This window comes from Grampus griseus, assembly GCF_964374135.1.
Source record: "Grampus griseus genome assembly, chromosome: 5".
NCBI classification, from domain to species: domain Eukaryota; kingdom Metazoa; phylum Chordata; class Mammalia; order Artiodactyla; family Delphinidae; genus Grampus; species Grampus griseus.
In genome coordinates this window covers 56,497,214-56,517,678 of record NC_138998.1, presented here as the reverse complement: position 1 = coordinate 56,517,678, position 20,465 = coordinate 56,497,214, and the positions used below count along the sequence as shown (strand labels likewise).

The following is a 20,465-nucleotide window of genomic DNA, read 5'->3' as shown; positions in this document are numbered from 1 at the left end:
AAGCATATTAAGATATTTTCAATCTTTTTAGTAATCAAATAATGCAAATTCAAACAATAGTAACATACTACTTTAGGCCCCTCAGATTTACCAAAATTAAAAAGTTGTATAAAACCTTCGATAAGGATGTAGGGAAACATGATCAGCTGATGGGCGTGTAAACTTGAGCCATTCTGGATAATATTTTGGAGGTATTTAATCACAAGCATACAAAAAAATATATACACAAAGCCCACTCCCCCTCAGAAAAAAGAGAAAAAAACCCACAAACACCTTAACACATACAAGAATGTTTATGGTAGCATTATCTACAAAGTGAATACTTAGAAACACAGAAGGCACTCAACTTGATATTTAACTGAATTCGAGTTCAGAAAGGTGACAGAGGAGAGTTTCCTGCCCTATACAGTAGATTTCTTTAAGGACAAGAACCATAGTTTATCTTTGTATCCCTGTGCATATGGCTTGATAGGAGATATTCCATAGCTGTTTGTTAAACTGACTAGTAGTGAAACAGAAGTTTTTAAGGAGCTGCAAGAAAAATTTGGTAATATTACATCCATTGTCCTTGGTTAGTCACACAATTTATGGTTAGCAAACAGAGACTAGAAAACAAAGTCACATGCCATGGTCCAGTACTCTCTATTACATTATTTTCTCTCTTCAATTGTCTGGTATGACATTCCATGGAAAAAATAGGGCACATTTTCACTTTTTCTATAGAAAATTCTTTGAAGAGTGGTAGAGAGTTATAAAGTCCTGTTTATTCTAGTTTAAAAAGCATTTGTCTAATGATGTTAGAGAAGCATTTTTCTAAGCTATAAACAAGAAATTTACATCAGAATTTTGTATTCTCAAACTTCAGTCATTCATGTTTCACCTGCTCAATTTTTTCCGTGTCCATGTATCATTATTTACTTCATGCTTTTTCCTTAACTGTTTGCTTTAAAAAAAAAAGTTCTGTCTTAAGTAAAAATATTCATGAATCAGATCTGATGTTACATTTCACAACATATAATTTACAACCATGAAAATAAAACTATGTACTATATATATTTTTATATGTTGTGCGCTTTATGAGTCTGGATTAGATGATTTCTGAGGTTCCTCCTGATTTCTGAGGTTCCTCCTAAACTAACATACTGTCATTTTGTGTTAGTTTCTCTACTTCAGCAATTTAGTTGTTCACTAAAGAACACTGGATCAGTGCCACAAGGCACTTAACCATAATCTTGTAACCATAAAGGAAGAAGTGCCATGAGGGAATTTCCTGGCGGTCCAGTGGTTAGGACTTGGTGCTTTTACTCTGTGGCCTGTGCTCAATCCCCTGTGCTCAATCCCCGGTTGGGGAACTAAGATTCTGCAAGAGCTGCACAGCCTCCTCCCTGCCCTGCCCCCCGCAAAAAAAAAGTGCCATGATATTATGCTTTAAAAATTTCTAAATTCAGCACTGCTGTTAGACAGAAATTTATAAAATATTTACAGGGTATAGAAGCGAGTGATGTGGTGGGTATATGGTATGAAAGGATTAAGTTATTTCAAACAGTTTGGAGAATACAGAGAAGGAAGAATTAAAGGAAAAAAATCCACTCTCACCTTGCTAATTGGGAAAATTTTAATCTTTTGAGACTTTCTGAAAATCCAAATGAGGTGTGGAAGAGTTGCACAGAGGAGGGTAATCAGTCATAGAATACAGTTCGAGCAATGTTTTTTAAAAAAACATAATGCTATAGCAGAGAAGTGGTAACCCTAAATAAAATGTGCAGGGTAGGCAAGAAAAGAGAATTCAATAGTCTCAGATTTCAGCCAACTAAAATCCAAAACATCATGGTAAATGGCCTTTAGGCAGAGGATCAAAAAACAAAAAACAAAAACAAAAAAACACTACCCACCAGAAATTACATTTCTGTGTTATTTTGGTATGATTCCAATTCCTAATCTCAGCTTATTCTGAAGAATAAGGGCAAAAGTATCAATGATTTCAACTGTAATGTTTTTCAGTAGTGGACAGTATCTGGATAAGATATTTAAAAACTAGAAAACATTTTTTATTCAAAACATACTTTTCATTAAATTTTTCAATGTGTAATTCATTCAGCTCAATATTTTTAGCAAGAAAAAAATTATCCAGGTCATATTTGTTTGCCTATTTAAAACTCAAAATAAACAAAAACTTAAAGGTTGTGACAACAAAAATCCCCCTAAAAAAGTATCTAAATAGTCATACCTTTTAAAGTATGGGATTAAGACTAGTAGATGACACAATATTCCTATTTAGCAATGTGAGAAAATTGTTTCTTTTTACAGTGAAGAAATTACTTTTCATAAATGTGATTTATTTTGGGTTCAGGTAGTTACCAGTTTAATACCAAGGTTACTAAGGAGAATGAACTTAACAAGGAAGTTGTGGTGATGCTTTAATATGGAAAAATCTTTATATAGAAAATTATTTTTCAAATCACTAGTATGAAGTAGACTCCAAGCAACTAACAGACTATTAATATTTTGTTTTTTAAACTTACAAATTGAGCATACAACTTCATGTAATAAACATGTAAATTACATGTGACTTTTAGCTTTGTGAATTTATATTTTACACCATAAGTGTACATACACATTTCTTTCTCTTAGATTTGACTGTTGTCTTAAGAGATTAATTTATGGAAAGCTAAACCAATATAAGGTATATTTGTAAATCCATAAACTCAATGCCATGAATAATTCTTGTAGATACTCTATCTTCAGTCATCAGAACTTGAGTTACAAAGGAATATATTCAAAAGTTCATTTTTAATTTATAGGGATGAGACTGTTAATCGTAGGGAAAAACTAGCCAGATTTGCTTCTCTGTTGGGATTTACAGTTAGTTAAACTATTTATTTTCAATTAAATAAAAAGTACTGATTCTTTTAAGCCAATCTGCTTCTCAAGAGGATTGTGGCTATTTGATACGTATTTTTTTCTTTTGGCTGTGCCGCACGTCTTGGGGCATCTTTGTTCCCCACCAGGGATCTCACTCGTGCCCCCTGCTGTGGACGCATGGAGTCCTAACCACTGGACTGGCAGGGAATTCCCATGGCTATTTGATTTTTATTAGCTTTTTCAAATTTATGTCACTTATAGTGCTTTTAAGTCATGAAAATTCCATCAAAAATTAATCACAGAAGTTTGGGGAGTATATTAACCTGCTTGTAAAAGGTAAGACTGGGAGAACAAGCTGAGTAAGATTAACTGCAAATTGCCAGGAATTAAGTAATTCAATGCTTTGAAAATCAGATTTAAAAACTAGGAATAGTGTTAGTTTATTGGGGAAAAACAAAACACTACTGGCTACACCTGCCAATAATTCAGCAATCACCTAACAGGCTACAGACCCTGTGAAACAGAGAAACTGGTTAATATGTGATGATACAAACTCAGAGGAATGAGAAAGGTGATTTAAAATGGTAAAACTGGCAAGTTCACAAGCAGGAAATTTACAAATTTACAAGCTTTTGAGTACCACACAATCATTTTCAAATAACATGAACTGCAAAGTGAAGATGAAAAAAAAAGATCACTACTGTTCACTACTGCCAAGAATTCTATTGTAGTGCTAATAAACATCACCATCTGTTACGTATTCTCGAGTCACAAGAGTACAGTGGAAATGTCTGTCTTTGCACAGAAAAAATCTAGAAGCAATTAGAAAATTTTCTTTTTAAGTAGGTTTGTTTTTCCAAAGAAGTTCATTTAGCTAAAAATATAGACTTGCTACCTCAGCAATTTATGGTCAGTCATAGGCTTATTTGAAAGCTGAGTCAAAGCAAAAAGGTTTTATTGGACAAACTGTCAGTGAGATGTGGCCTCAAGCTGCAGATTCAGCAAAAAAGCACTAAATTATATGGTTCTAAAACTTGGATTTAATACCTCTGGAGTAGTTGCATTACAAGCTCTAATTTGATTACTAACACCTGATCAAAAGTAAAGCTGTAAAATACACAATTAAAAAAAAAACCCAGGCATTATTTATTTAAGGTTTGTTTCCTGAAAATCAAATTCCTGAAGCTGGATGTATATTAAAAAATTATAGACAGAATTACCAAGAAGGTAGTTGAATGGCTAGGTTACGTAGTTATGAAAAACATCCCAAGGACAAATCTTAGATTTTTATGTAACATGGTGTAATGGAAACATAACTACACTGGAAGCCAAATAACTTGGATTCCACTCCTGTCTGCTATAACTGGTTTTGGGACCCTGGCCTAATAATAACCCTAAGTTTCTGTTTCTGTAAGAAACTTAGAAACCTAGAGGGTGTAGACCAGATGGTTTCTAATGTTTTCTTACAATTTCATTATAATTTTAAATCTTCTAAGAAATATTTACATCAGGCAGCTCTACCTGGAATGTGATAATCAGATAGAATGGTAGTTTTTAGGAATACAGGTATGCATATATAACAAAATGGTGGAAATAAAAATGATTGGTTTTGAAAAACTTGTTGCTGCCACCATTCTCAAAACAGACTCAATTCCCATGGGTCTTGAAGTAAAAAAAAACACTGTGGGTCATAAATCAGTCTTTTCAACTACATCAATATTTCTGAATGACAATATAGTTAGTGACAGTGTTTATTATATTTGAGGTCAATGATGCACAAAATGCTATCTCCTTGATACTATAAAAAGCTGTTACTGAATTGTAGTTGTGCCTCTCCCTCACTCCCCTCAGTTCATATGTTGAAGTCCTGGGCCCCAGTACATCAAAATATGAACTTATTTGGGTATAGTGTCTTTATCAAGTTAAAATGAGGTTATCAGGGTGGGCCCTAATCCAATTACTGGCTGGTTCCTTGTAAAAGGGTCAAAGTTGGAAACAGACTTGCACTCAGGGAGAAGATGGTGTGAACATGAAGATAGCCACGTACAAGCCAAGGAGAGCAGCGGGGGAACAGATCCTTCTCTCACAGCTCTCAGAAGGAATCAACTATGCTAATATTTCAATTTTGAATTTCTAGCCTCTAGAACTGTGAGGCAATAAATTTCTATTGTTTAAGCCACTCAGTTTGTGATAATTTGTTATGGTAGCCATAGGAAACTAATATAGAAGATTGATTTACCACTATCAAAAGTAATCTATACATTTTCATACAGCAACCCCTATCTCCCACATCTTCCTATTTCTATTTTAATACTTCAGAGGGTTTTCTCAGAAAATGATTTGATATCAGAAGTTCGGGCATGACTTTGCAGTTGCATAACTCTAAATGAAATGTGAACAGATTATAAATAACCTGTTTATTCATTTATAAATGAATTATGAAATGTTACTTTATTGTCGAACCCCTTACCACTTTCTCCCCATTTAAAATTATTTAGCACACAGATGGGGTTAAAATAGAGTGAGAATTAAAAAAAGACTGCCAAGAAAACCAGATCTCTCCTTCTTACCATAACGCTGGCCTCCTAGTGTCACTGAAAGAATCACACAGATGGGGAGTTCACTGATTGTCTTGGGGATAATAATTGTTGGGGAATGCAAAAGGAGGGTCTGGATCTTATTAATGGGAGTATCACTGGACTTAGGTGCATATTATGTTGCACTTTAGTTCTGGTAGTACAGTACTTTAACGACTTCATACATGAAAAACTGATCTTGTTTTGAGTTTAAAGAAGAAAAAGTTTACAGCACCTATGTTTACGGAAGGAAAACTATAGTCTAATTTCTTCAGTACATCTGTTTCTTATCGATTTATGAAATCAGAGAACATGCCAGACGACGATAGTCACCAAAAGCGGTTAAAACTACCAACTACAATACATTGAAAATACCACATTTAGGATACAATTATATACTGAAAAAGGTAGCAATGCCAAGAAAAAAAATTTAAAAAGATCTTGTTAAAGACAGTTCTCATAAGTTGTGTTTAAAATCATCCATTTTAACATCTGCAAAAAAGTCAAATTTATTATTTTACATCAACATTATGGAAGTTAAAGAGAACAATCAAGTTGTCTCATGGACTGGAAGGTGACTTATTAATTCCCTTTCATTTCCAAACCTCATTAAGCAGTCACTACATTTATGAGGTAAATCAGCCGAATGCTTGAAATCTAGATGAATTTTAAGATCTTCAATCTGTCCTGTTGAATATTCACAATATTGACATAAATAAATCCCTTCAGATAAATGTGAATTTAAATGTTTGCAATATTCTAGCATGCTTGAAAAGCCTTTCCCACAGTCATCACAAACATGAGGAAAAATTTTAGTATGTTCAATAGCAACATGCCTGTTAACATTTGTATGAAGTCTACTCCGAAACCCACATACTTGACATACAAAGAAGTTTTTACATTTGTCAAATGTAATTTTGCTTAAGAGGCTGTACTGTCCATGTTCTCCATTGTTATACTTATCACTTAACTCTATTAATTTACATGCATGCTCATTTACCACATGGCTATGCAAGTCTTCTGGATCATTCGTTTCATGTTCACAGAACTGACACAAGTACTGTTCATCACAGCTGTGCTCCTGGAAATGTAGGTAGAGTTCACTGCTTGAGGAGAACTGTACATCACACTGCTCACACCAATAAAGGTGATCACTAAAATGGGTGTCTGCAATGTGCTGGCTGAGGTTCTCAAAAATTACTGTCTTATAATCACAGTATTTACAAATGTAGGGATCCTCTTCATGCAGTTTGGCATGTTCGATCAGGAGCATGTTGGTAGAGAAACTTTCTTTGCATACTCGACAGACATTTGAATCAGTACGCTTATGCTTCAAGATCATATGCTGCTTTAAATCAGAAAAATATTTGCTGTTGAACTCACAAAGTTCACATTTATAGAGGCCACTGCTATTAGCTCTCAGTAAAGGCCATTTCTGCTGGGCAGTCACATTAAAAGCTTGGCTCTTGTCAAGAATTTTGCAAAGTTTAGCTGGTGGCTCTTCATCAGTTTGGTCTTGGAGACTCTCAGAGGAATTGTTTTCTGTCTCTATATCATAATCTTCAGAAATTGCATGCACTTCCGCAGCAATTGGAACATCTTCAGCAGTGTGAACTTCTATAGGGCTCTCCTCTTGAGTTTGCTGGTTGACTGATTCAGGGGAGTCGCACTCTTCATCACAAATTTCAATATCAGCAGATTTTTCTAAATAAAACAAGGCTATTATTATTATTATTACTAAATAAGACCTACTAAATAAGTCACTGGCAAAAAGAAATTTATTTTACTTATTATTTTTTCACTGACCTATACAAAATGTGCAAATTCTATTAATTACTTTCCCTTACCTGTAGAAAAGGCAGTGTGATCTAGAATTCTAAGTACAGGACTGGGAACCAGGTAGTTTTGATTTCTGTTTCTGGCCTTGATTCCATCTGTAAATTTTGGCAAGTCATTTGATGTCTCTGTATCAGAATCATCATCTGTGAAAAGGGATTTGGAAAAATATTTATTATTTATATAAAAGCATTAAACATTATTATAAAACAAAGCACAAATGTTTTTAAATATAATTTAGAATTCCAACAGAACTAAGGACTTAAATTTAGCTATGAAAAGCTTTGTTATCTGCGTACCACAGATACACAGAAAATCTGTCCAAACAAGCAACTACTTTTGCTTCCATGCCCTATTTGGACAAGAATACACTTTTTAAAGTTACTTAGGAATTTTAACTTGAAATTACTGAGTCTGAGTAAGTCTTTATTCCCTCAGCTCAGCCCTAATGTGTGTTTATTTTTTAACACTTTAATTGGAATATAATTGCTTTACAATGGTGTGCTAGCTTCTGCTGTATACAGTGAATTAGCTATACATATACATATGTTCCCATATCTCTTCCCTCTTGCGTCACCCTCCCTCCCACCCTCCCTATCCCACCCCTCTAGGTGGTCACAAAGCACCGAGCTGATCTCCCTGTGCTATGAGGCTGCTTCCTGCTAGCTATCTATTTTACGTTTGGTAGTGTATATATGTCCATGCCACTCTCTCACTTTGTCACAGCTTAGCCTTTCCCCTCCCCATATCCTCAAGTCCATTCTCTAGTAGGTCTGTGTCTTTACTCCCATCTTCCCCTAGGTTCTTCATACCATTTTTTTTTTCTTTTTAGAGTCCATATATATGTGTTAGCATATGGTATTTGTTTTTCTCTTTCTGACTTACTTCACTCTGTATGACAGACTCTAGGTCCATCCACCTCACTACAAATAACTCAATTTCGTTTCTTTTTATGGCTGAGTAATACTCCATTGTATATATGTGCCATATCTTCTTTATCCATTCATCTGTTGATGGACACTTAGGTTGCTTCCATGTCCTGGCTACTGTAAATAGCGCTGCAATGAACATTGGGGTACACATGACTTATTTATTTATCTATTTATTTATTTATGGCTGCATTGGATCTTCATTGCTGTACGCGGGTTCTCATTGCGGTGGCTTCTGTTGCGGAGCACGGGCTCTAGGTGTGTGGGCTACAGTAGCTGTGGCTCGAAGGCTCTAGGGCACAGACTCAGTAGTCGTGGCGCACGGGCTTAGGTGCTCCACGGCATGTGGGATCTTCCCGGACCAGGGCTCGAACCCGTGTCTCCTGAATTGGCAGGCGGATTCTTAACCACTGCGCCACCAGGGAAGCCCATGTGCCCTTTTGAATTATGGTTTTCTCAGGGTATATGCCCAGTAGTGGGATTGCTGGGTCATATGGTAGTTCTATTTTTAGTTTTTTAAGGAACCTCCATACTGTTCTCCACAGTGGCTGTATCAATTTACATTCCCACCAACAGTGCAAGAAGGTTTCCTTTTCTCCACACCCTCTCCAGCATTTATTGTTTGTACATTTTTTGATGATGGCCATTCTGACTGGTGTGAGATGATATCTCATTGTAGTTTTGATTTGAATTTCTCTAATGATTAATAATGTTGAGTATTCTTTCATGTGTTCATTGGCAATCTGTATATCTTCTTCGGAGAAATGTCTATTTAGGTCTTCTGCCCGTTTTTGGATTGGGTTGTTTTTTTTGATATTGAGCTGCATGAGCTGCTTTTAAATTTTGGAGATTAATCCTTTGTCAGTTGCTTCATTTGCAAATATTTTCTACCATCCTGAGGGTTGTCTTTTCGTCTTGTTTATGGTTTCCTTTGCTGTGCAAAAGCTTTTAAGTTTTGCTAGGTCCCGTTTTTGTTTTTATTTCCCCTTCTCTAGGAGGTGGGTCAAAAAGGATCTTGCTGTGATTTATGTCATAGTGTTCTACCTATGTTTTCCTCTAAGAGTTCGATAGTGTCTGGCCTTACATTTAGGTCTTTAATCCATTTTCAGTTTATTTTTGTGTATGGTGTTAGGGAGTGTTCTAATTTCATTCTTTTAATGTAGCTGTCCAGTTTTCCCAGCACCACTTATTGAAGAGGCTGTCTTTTCTCCATTGTATATTCTTGCCTCCTTTATCAAAGATAAGGTGACCATATGTGCGTGGGTTTATCTCTGGGCTTTCTATCCTGTTCCATTGATCTATATTTCTGTTTTTGTGTCAGTAACATACTGTCTTGATTACTGTAGCTTTGTATTATAGTCCGAAGTCCGGGAGCCTGATTCCTCCAGCTCCGGTTTTCTTTCTCAAGATTGCTTTGGCTATTTGGGGTCTTTTGTGTTTCCATACAAATTGCGAATTTTTTTGTTCTAGTTCTGTGAAAAATGCCAGTGGTAGTTTGATAGGGATTGCATTGAATCTGTAGATTGCTTTCGGTAGTAGAGTCATTTTCACAATGTTGATTCTTCCAATCCAAGAACATGGTATATCTCTCCATCTATTTGTATCATCTTTAATTTCTTTCAGCAGTGTCTTATAATTTTCTGCATACAGGTCTTTTGTCTCCTTAGGTTTATGCCTAGGTATTTTATTCTATTTGTTGCAATGGTAAATGGGAGTGTTTTCTTAATTTCACTTTCAGATTTTTCATCATTAGTGTATAGGAATGCAAGAGATTTCTGTGCATTAATTTTTTATCCTGCTACTTTACCAAATTCATTGATTAGCTCTAGTAGTTTTCTGGTAGTGTCGTTAGGATTCTCTATGTATAGTATGTCATCTGCAAACAGTGACAGCTTTACTTCTTCTTTTCCAATTTGGATTCCTTTTATTTCTTTTTCTTCTCTGATTGCTGTGGCTAAAACTTCCAAAACTATGTTGAATAATAGTGGTGAGAGTGGGCCACCTTGTCTTGTTCCTGATCTTAGTGGAAATGGTTTCAGTTTTTCACCATTGAGGATGATGTTGGCTGTGGGTTTGTCATATATGGCCTTCATTATGTTGAGGTAAGTTCCCTCTATGCCTACTTTCTGGAGGGTTTTTATCATAAATTGGTGTTGAATTTTGTCAAAAGCTTTCTCTGCACCTATTGAGATGATCATATGATTTTTCTCTTTCAATCTGTTAAAGCCCCAGTGTTTTAAAGTTAACATGGACAAGCTGAAATGCCAGCCAGTAGTGAAAACTGCACTTCAACATCAGGTCTTTATGGTTTAGAAGTTTCAGATTTACGGGAAAAAAAAAAAAAAAAAAAGACAGTACAGAGAATTCCCATATATCCTCCATTCAGTTTCTCCACTCTTAACATCTTACATTAATATTTGTTACAATTAATGACCAATACTGGTAAGTTGTTATTAACTGAAGTCCATACTTCATCCAGATATCCTTGGTGTTTACGTAATGTCCTTTTTCTGTTCCAGGATCCCAATCAGGATACATACCATTTAGTTGTCATGTCTCTAGGCTACTGTTAACTGTGGTAGTTTCTCAGACTTCCTTTGTTTTCGAAGACCATGACAATTTGAGGAGACTGGTAAGGTATTTTGCAGGATGTCCCACTAATGAACTTTGGTTTTTTTCCATGATTAGACTGGGATTATGGATTATTGGGAGGGAAACACAGAGGCAAACTGTCAAGTTTTATTGTATCATATCAAGAGTACATACTATTAACTTGGTTTATCACTGTTGACGTTGAACTTGATAACCGGGGTATTTATCAGGTTTCTTCAATGTAAAGTCACTCTTTTACTTTCCATACTCTATGCTTGGAATTAAGTCGCTAAGTGCAGTCCATACTTTAGGAGTGGAAAGTTATGCTCCACCTCCTTGAGTGAGGAGTATCTACATAAATCATTTGGAATTCTTCTGTACAGATTTGTTTCCTCTCCCTTAAATCAGCCATTTCTCCAAGAAGCCCTTGTTCCTTTTATTGGAAAATGGTATTAGAAACCAAGATCTGGACACTAGATGTGCTCATTGCTACTGGGCTGTCATTTCTGCTAGGCCCCCTCAGCTAACACAGCAAATAATATGTGCATGTACACTGCCATGTATATATAGATATACCCATAAATGTTTCTGTATGTAACCATTTGTGTCTATATTAAGTCAAACATGAGTTCATACTGATGTCTCTGACTCTGCATGTTCTTTTCTTAAAATTTATTTATTTTTATTTTTTTTAAAAAATATTTATTTATTTGGCTGCACTGGGTCTTAGTTGCAGTACGTGGGATCTTTCAGTTGCGGCATGCAGTCTCTTAGTTGCAGCATGTGGGATCTAGTTTCCTGACCAGGGATTGAACCCAGGCCCCCTGCACTGGGAGCACGGAGTCTTAATCACTAAGCACCAGGGAAATCCCTGCATGTTCTTTAAATAATTTATGTATCTGTGCCTATAATAGGAGCTCACGGGAACTGGGAGTTTTGATTATTGCAGAGGAAGAAGAGAACAAATGCAAGTTACTATTCATCTTATGCTCTAGAAAAGAGGAGTCAATAGAAGATACAAGATTGAAAATGACCAAATCCTTCACCCTCTGTTCTTTCCTTCCATTAGCCCTCCAGACTGAAAGGTATAGCTGAGTGGAAGAACTGTGTGTAACAGTATTCTTTACCTTTCATCATAAATGGTCCAAACTCTGGGTCATTCCTGCTTTGCCACTGATTCCTAGCTGATTAAAATTGATTTAGGAGGATCTGTTTTTGATTTATATCTCTGAAATAATGTTAAAAATTAAAATTCACTTTCTTACACAAAATTCTTTTGTTTTCTTAAGTTTAAACACTTGCCCATTTTGAAATCATCACTTTCACCCACATTTTCAAAAATGAAATGAAAAATTATAAAAGCAACTTAAAGAAAAATATTTTGGAAAATTTAGATATACCTTTGTTGTCAAAATATTTTAAGTCTGGTTGTCTCATAGAACAAACACTATAACAATGATCAGAAAAAATGCCATTGAATCCATCTGCAATTCTGCTTATTCCAGAGGAATCTGAAAACAAAATTTTAAAAATTTCAAGCATACTGAACATATATACATTTAATGACAGCAATCTCTTTATCCAACATATATAAAATTTCATAGTATTTGTAATAAAGTATTAATATTTCCCTCAATTCTCAAGGTTTTTATAATTCAGATCTGACACTGACTTTGAGCTTTGAAAGAACCATAAATTATACAATTTAAAATATAATACTTTGAAGCACACAAAGATACAATTGCCTTGGTCAGAACCCCACAAAATATAAATATGCAATATATATGTTAATTGCAAAAAAACAAAAACAAAAATAACAAACCAAAAAAAACATTGAATTAACTACCAAGAAGATCTGCCATGTACTGTAGGAAAAGCATAACACATAGGGGAAAGTCTGAGGACCAGTTAGGGCTCTGAATACAGTCATTTCAACTCTTGCCTGGGAAGTGCCAGTAAGCAGTAAACCAGGCTTAATTTCCTCAGATACGAAAAATGTGTAGGTTGGGTTGGTTAACAGGTATACCTGAAACTGCCCCAAGTATATGCATGTGAGTTGCATTTGTTACAGATGGCCAAAGACATCTTATTTGCCAAGACAGCAGAGCCAACCTCAAAGAAAGGATCTAAAATTACACAATCAAAAAGAAATTCATATTTCTGAAAATAATGTACAAGATAAAGTATTTTCCCAATGATGCAAAATATCTTCCACCAAGGTTATTGCTGTGCCTTAAGCACAAGCTTGGGAATCACACAGGCAAATATCAATTATGCTGTATAAGTATGTAACCTTGGATATCGAATTTTAAATATCTATAAACCACGAAGTTGTGAGGAATAAACAATGTCTGTAAAGTTCTGATGTGTGCTTAGCACATGGCAGACATTGAGAAATATATATTCAGAGAATTTATTTAAAGTTTACTCTTACCTAAAAGTTGACCCAGATATTTAACTCTTATCAAATAGATCATTTATGAGAAAATGATGGAAACACAACTGCATGGGAATACATGGCCTAACTTTTAAATAATTTAATCACACACTGACCTGAATAACGAGAAGGGTGTAAAGTCTTCCTTTTTCTTTTTTTAGGATATTCATTCATATCTTTTTAATCTAAAAATGGAAAAATTTAACAAATATATCACAACTGTTAAAAAATTTTCTTCTAACCAAATAATTTATTGGCAATAGGAAGTATGTGTGCCACATGAAAATCCACTTCATAAGAGAAATGTTAAACAATCCTTCTGCTTACATTTTGGATTTATTTTTCTGATCAAGTTTAAAGGCAGGACACCAAGTTCTGTTTTCTTTCTTACTGAGGTTGAGAACTCCTTTTCAAATGTGGATGTAATTGTGAAAACTGGATAATAACATAAGCCTTATGCTTAATTTTTTATAAAAGACAAATTGTGCATATGGCACCAAATTAAGGGTTTTACAGGTACATTTCTTAGAGTTGGGAATATTTTGATGCAGTTTTGAAGCCACAGGTAGATAGATTCCCTCAAAAAAATACTGTCACAAATCTGTATTGATGCCCTGGCTTCAGGAAAAACAAAAAAAACCAAAAAAAACAAAACTCATTGTATAGAAGCTCAGAATATAACTTTCAAGAAAAAAATCCTTTTCTGACTTATGAGGTCACATTCAACATTCCGTCGAGAACAAAAGAGTACGGCAGCCACTGAATGATTAAATTCCGACAGACTGTTATAGAATTGACTAATTAGTTTTACTACATCCCACTTACTTGGTATAATTCTTAATACTGGAGTGAGGAAAAATGAATTACAGGAAGTTTTCACAGATGGTAAAAAAATGCCTGTAGAAAAAAACATGACAAAAGTCTTATGAGCAAAAATGTAGTTCATTTCTGAGACACAAGAATACAATGGTGGGCTTCCCTCGTGGCACAGTGGTTAAGAATCTGCCTGCCAATGCAGGGGACATGGGTTCGAGCCCTGGTCCGGGAAGATACCACATGCTGTGGAGCGACTAAGCCCATGCGCCACAACTACTGAGCCTGCGCTGAGCCCTCGAGCCATAACTACTGAGCCCGCGTGCCACAACTACTGAAGCCTGTGCGCCTAGAGCCCATGCTCCACAACAAGAGAAGCCACTGCAGTGAGAAGCCGGCACACTGCAACGAAGAGTAGCCCCCATTCGCTGCAACTAGAAAAAGCCTGTGTGCAACAACAAAGACCAAATGCAGCCCCAATAAATAAATAAAATTAGTTTTTTAAAAAACGAATATAATGGTACCAGATCTTAGTCAACTAGAAAGCTATACAGAATTAACTCAAGTACAATATTCTTTTGAACATACTGTATTAAGTACTAAAACTTGTGTAAATCTATAAATATGTGACTATATGTAAATGTGTCACGTTTCATTGAAATGAATTTATCTTCTAAAGCTATAGTTGTATCTTAACACCGAAATAGGAATATAAATCTCATTAATTTATTTAGCCACAGTGAAAGCCAATATAATGCAAGCCAACTCCAAATTAGATTTTAAACTGTTTAAATCCTTATAGATTATTTAATAAAGTATAATAATGATCATTTGAGCACCAATTATGTACCATGCTGTTGTGTACATTATTTTATTTAACCCTATGATTTGCAAAATCCACAACACTCTCAAAATCGCTATTCTTTACCCTTTGTTACTGATGAGGAAACTGAGGCATAGATTTAAGTCAGGGGAATACTTAATAAGTGACAGGGCTGGGATTTGAACAAAGATCTAACTGATTTTGAAGACCATGCTTTCAATCCCTTTATTTTAGTTGTGGAAACAAATAGGGAGACAAAGTGATCACCCCAATTCAAGTAATAGCTTAGTGTCAGAATCAGAACTGCCTACTCCATTTCAGATTAGTGCTCTTTCCACTGTAGCACTGGGAAAGTAAGGAATGTCAGGGAAAAAAATGCATCGTGAAGTCTTCTCTACCAGCTTATAAACTGCTTTTCTTATCACCACGGTGATACACTATATAGCAGGTAGAACTTGGCATCATTACTAAGACCATCTCATTTCTAGTGGTAAGGAACTTGAGGTGAACATACTATTTTTGCTGTTTCACTAAGTTCTGGGTATATCAGCACTACATGTGCTGTTATACTACACTTATAGTGCTGCTGAGTTTATTGCAAATTTTCCTTATTTTATTTGATCTTCACAACAATCCTGTGAAGTACATAGAAGGGCTACTATCAAATCCACTCCAATATTACTGATGAGGAAACAAACTCAGGGAAAGTCAAGTCAACAAAGTAGTAGAACCAGAGATGAAAAAGCATGTCTTCTGACTTCTGGGTTTTGAGCAACTAACTGTGTGAGTAAATCTTCATTTCTAATCACTGATACCAGAAAGTTACGTCTTGCTTCCAGTTCTTACTCAGCCACCAATTGGGAGGAGGGGAAGGGAATCACCCAAAGAAATTGACAACCATGATTTACAGAAATGGTATCAATATATATAATGCCTCACCTAACAACACAAATAGCATTCCTTGAGCCCACCCCCATCAAGTGCATTAAAAAATAAAAAAAAGAAAAGCTGTTTTCATATTTATGTAATAAACTAAAATCTCAAGACTTATTCCTAATACCTTTTGTACACTTCCAGAATTTACACAGCTAAAACCTTTATACTTCATGTTCTAAATGTTCTACAAGTATCAGATAGAACACTGAAAACTGTCAGCCGAGCATGTTAAACACTTCAAATTCTTTCAAAAAAACAAGAAAAGGAAACCAACTACGGCATTAGAATTAATGTTAAGCTGGCCTGGATTCAGATGTCAGGTGGAAGGAATAGGATCACCTTGATCAGGAACTGTTTGACTCCTACTTAGGGCTAAACAATATCCAAATGCTCACCAGACCTCCTTTAAGCCAAGATGGTAAAATGCCCACTCAAGACCAAAAATGCTAACCATCCTTCATTTCAGCAAATGTTTTTAAGTGCCTTTGGTATGTATAACTGCCCTGATGAAGAAGTTTGGCTTTTTTACTTAGGTATGTCACATACACATTTGCTCACTAGTCCTCCTTTCACTGGGAAGATTCTGAACATGCACATGCACCTTTTAACTCAACTCCCCTTCCTCACTTAAAAACAAACTACAGATGTAATATATGTCACTGCAGTAAAATTAGAAAAAAATTAAAATGAATTGAATCACTTAGAATCTATTTATCCAGAAAAACCAATGTTAACATTTTGGTGCATACACATCTAGACATTTTTCTCATGCTAAGGTATTCACAAATATTTTACGTTTACAGAAAGAAAATCATGCCATCCAAAACATTTTTTTTTAAAAAGCAACTTACAAGACACTCATCAGCATCTTTCCACCTGTCATTTTTTTCAACAATAAAAATGTGTAAGTACAAAACACACTACAGATAATAGGCAGTCAGCACTCACATCAAAGAGTTCAACCTTTCTAAGGCCTTTCATGCAATGTAAATATTCTCTTTCTAATTGGTATAAACATAAGACAAGCACTTACAATAAAAAGCTAGTTTTCTTCTAAAGAGTTTTAAAAGCACGTTCTTTTCCACTTTCATTTTGAAACAAGTATATAGTTTCCAGATTTTAAAAGAAATGAAACACAAAAATGCCACAGGAAAACTTGAACTAGAACCGACACAATATGTCCAATTTAGTGTCAGTCTTTGCTTTATCTCTTTGCTAAGAGATAAACTGCCTCAAATCACTCGTGTCCCTTGGTTCTACTGAAAAACAAGACCAAAAGGAGTTATAAGCACCCTAACAAGTGGCTTACACTATACTGGCTGGAGACTTATAGCCGGGACCGAGGCCTGAAGATTGAGGCTACAAGATCGGTCAAGGGACGCGCCGCCGGAGGGTCAAGATGCCACCCGTCAGGGCTTGAGGGCCAGCGTGGCACCGACGGGCGTCCCGGGCCCAGACCGGAGGGGCCCCTCAGGAGCCACCGAGACCCAGCCGCCTCCACCCCAGCGCCACGCACCGGCCCCGACGACTAGCGGAAACTCCCAAGTCCCGACCCCGGAGGCACCTTTCGGAAAAAAACAGCGGGGGGCCGAGGCGAGCCAGGGTGGAGGCATCCTCCACAGGGGATGGAACTGCCTTCGGGATGGGGGAGGGGAGCGCCATCCCGCCTGAAAACGAAGGCAGGGTTTCAGTTTAAAAGACGCCATCCGGTCTTCCCTGCCCTCTCCCGCAGGAAGCTGCGGCCGCACGCCCGCGGCCCCTGCAGCAGTGCAGAGCCCGACCCGCTCCGCCCTCACACTCACCAGTCCTCGGGCCCCGCCCGGCCAGCCCAGGCGCAGCTCCGAGGCGGCGGACAAGGCGCCCGAGCACGGTCGGAAGGACCGCGCAGCCCTGCCCTCAGGCGCACGGCGGCGGCCGGCGCCGCTCTAGCCCTCACGCTCCCGGGCGCTCCGCCGGGCCAGCCCCACTCCCTCCCCGCGCGCCCTATGCCCTGCCTGCCAGGCCCCCAAACCAGGCTTGGCGGCAGCACTCACCGCCTCGCTCCGCGCCTGCGCCGCACGCCTCAGGGGCCCGCCGTGAGGGCGGGGAGGTGACTAGGTGAGAGTGGGGGCTGGGGAACGGGTGGCTTGGCCTCGCAGCACACCCGGCCTGGGCGGGACCACCGGCCTCGAGTGCCGGGGGTGGCCCGGCGGCCCGCCCGCCCCCTGGCAGGCACCTCCGCGCCGCGGCGGGTCCCTTCCGGGCGGGGCACCGCCCCGCCCGAAACAAGCGGGCGATTCCACCCTCTAGAATTGCTCCAGGCGAGGCTGCCGAAGGAACTTTCCCCCGCCCGACCCCGGCCCTCCCTCCCGCACGGAAGAAGTGGGAGAAGCGACGCGCGCCAGGCGCCCTTTTCCCACTAAGCTCCTCCTGGGATGTGTGAGAATGGTCTTGCTCGGGGTGGGCAAGGCATGTGGTGTTTCAAACCCCAAAGAGGGGCCGCAGCCTATTGGGGACGAAAAGGGCAGCTGTCCACAGGGCAGGAGTGTTAAGCTCTTAAAAGGTCGTGAATCATTGTTAGGCTTTAGCCGGATTCCCTGACTCAAAAAATCTTGGTGGAATGAGTGTGAAATTATAGCGGATTGGATTAGATGATTTAACTCCTTTTCCGACCTTGAGTTTCTAGGAGCAGAGGTAGAGAGGATTAAATTAAGTAAGCGTAAATAAACTTGTGAACAGGGTGTGGTCACATGTTTTATCTTTTTGACAAAGAGTTAAGGTTGTTAGTCCCAATTTACAAACTAGTAAAGTGAGCTTGTGAGGGTCTAGAGACTAGGTTTTATTCATTTGTAGCCTCAGCACGCGGTTCAAATAATTGTTAAATGGATGATGAAGCCCATATGGAGTGTCATGTGCCCAAGGTCACTAACAGTCAGGACTGCAATCTGTGTCTTTTTATCCATACGTCTACTGTGCTTTTCTTCCTTACCACATACTAACCAACCAACCACCAGATAGTTATCATAGACTTTACTCTGACCCCTTCAACTATCTCCCAGGAGATAAAAGTCATATTTGAAAGAGACACTAATGTGTGTCTCGATTTTTACGATTTCATAACTTTTATGTGTGTGTTAAGCCCAAATAAACGAATATTTACGAATGCTGGCATGGCCTGAATAAAGTATGAAGAGATTTAGACGCACCTTTTAATCCTAGTATAGTAAGTTATGGCACGGAATAGGGAATTGACACAGGTTTGTGGAATTTGTAAAGGACAGTATGTTTCGTTCCCTCCTCTTGGGTACTTGGGCTGTTTCTTGATCTGATACGGTGGAAGCCACTAGGGGGTGTTATGGAACCATTTTGAAGGCTTCTCTTTGCCAGCAGTGGTGAAACCATGCAGCGGTCCTGGGAAGGAGATCATTTTGCCCGCCAGCGCCGGCGCCTTCATTCCACTAGCGTTGTGCCCTGGCAGCGAGGAACTTTTGATTTGCGCTGGCAGCTGGACATCAGCTCTCTGTTGACTAAGACAACTCTACTGAGAACCAACTTATAGAAAAGGTACACCTCAACTAAATTTGGGCTTTATTTCTTACACCTCCCGTCAGCCTGGAACGGTAGTGTAATTAATCTATCTTTGGTTTGGAGTATTTCTTTATTGGCTTGTTAAGCATCAGGTGATGCTGATGCTGCTCCCAGGATCACACTTTGAGAACCACTAGCCTAAGGCTTTCCCCACCCAGCCTGACATTGGGTAAATACTACAGTGCTTCTCACTATTCCACAGATAGGCTCCAGTTCTTTCTCATCTGTGTGTTTTGGTGTGTTTCTTCCACCTGCAATTCCTTTCCTTTGCTTCTGTCCGTAAGATCAAGGTCACAGTTTATCTCTTCTGTGAAGTCTTTGATTTTCCCTAGCAGAGATCTCTGATCACTCTTCAGAGGTTTTATAGCATTTGGTGCTTCAGTCCACTTATCATCAAAGATGCATTTACTGTGGAGATAACGAAGCTTTAAGCTTCAAGTCCCCGCAAGTGCATGAACATCTTCTAGGATGAGGTACTTAATTTTGCATTTATAATTTTGTTATTTTTCTTAAATTGGTGCCCTCAGTTGGCATAAGCTTCTGTTCTCACAAAATTTGGCTCCACCCCTGTTCATCATATTGTCTGTCCACAGACTTTGAATTCTAGTTTTATTGTATTCCAGTCTGTTCCATCTCTCTGCTTAGCACAGGCATAGAGCCTCAATAAAATAGTCATTGCATATGTATCTTATGTCCAGCACTGTATTAGGTACTAGGGATACAGTATGAACAAGATGGACATGTTCCTTGCCATGCTGGTCCTAATAGTAGAGAAGATAGGCAATGAAACAGCATTGGAATGTAATGACTAAACATATATAAGGTAAGTAAAGAGTGTATGGGAGCTCATGACAGGTGCCTAGCTTGGTCTAAGGAGGATGGGGCAGGTAAAGAGTCTAGGGATTCAGCTTGTTGAATGAATTGATAAACTCTATCCAGGTTACCTAGCCTGATGACACTAGTGTAGACCTAACTGGGCGCCATAGTCCTGACTCATGAGGCAATGGCATGCCATAGTCTTGTATCAGGGACCTCACATTCCCAACAGAGAAAACTGGACTCTGTAATTCTGAGCCACCTACACGGCAGAGGTC

The 20,465-nt window shown here is 38.1% G+C and overlaps 1 protein-coding gene across 4 annotated transcripts; it reads right to left on the bottom strand.

Annotated features, from left to right (window-relative positions):
- Positions 1-1,304: 1,304 nt before the first annotated feature.
- Positions 1,305-17,890, bottom strand: ZNF639 (zinc finger protein 639). 4 transcript variants are annotated; one of them, XM_082654144.1, is made up of 8 exons: positions 17,838-17,890; positions 17,369-17,471; positions 16,656-16,680; positions 14,058-14,129; positions 13,349-13,417; positions 12,196-12,306; positions 7,286-7,420; positions 1,305-7,142 (listed from the first exon to the last, which is right to left on the bottom strand). In XM_082654144.1, exons 5-8 carry the CDS (start codon positions 13,404-13,406, stop codon positions 5,989-5,991), a joined length of 1,458 nt encoding a protein of 485 aa, XP_082510270.1. In that variant the 5' UTR covers positions 13,407-13,417; positions 14,058-14,129; positions 16,656-16,680; positions 17,369-17,471; positions 17,838-17,890; the 3' UTR covers positions 1,305-5,988. The 4 variants fall into 4 exon arrangements, with proteins under 4 accessions (XP_082510270.1, XP_082510269.1, XP_082510271.1 ...); XM_082654143.1 differs by lacking the exon at positions 17,838-17,890 and adding an exon at positions 17,607-17,624; XM_082654145.1 differs by lacking the exons at positions 17,369-17,471; positions 17,838-17,890 and adding an exon at positions 17,607-17,714.
- Positions 17,891-20,465: the final 2,575 nt, after the last annotated feature.

Bases quoted from the DNA above. Each gene is read 5' to 3' on its own strand.
- ZNF639 (XM_082654144.1), bottom strand. From the start codon at position 13,406: ATGAATGAATATCCTAAAAAAAGAAAAAGGAAGACTTTACACCCTTCT. The intron at 7,421-12,195 runs GTATATCTAAAT...CCCTTTTCACAG, and splicing joins AAAATATTTTGACAACAAAG to ATGATGATTCTGATACAGAG. The intron at 7,143-7,285 runs GTAAGGGAAAGT...TGTTTTATTTAG, and splicing joins TCACACTGCCTTTTCTACAG to AAAAATCTGCTGATATTGAA.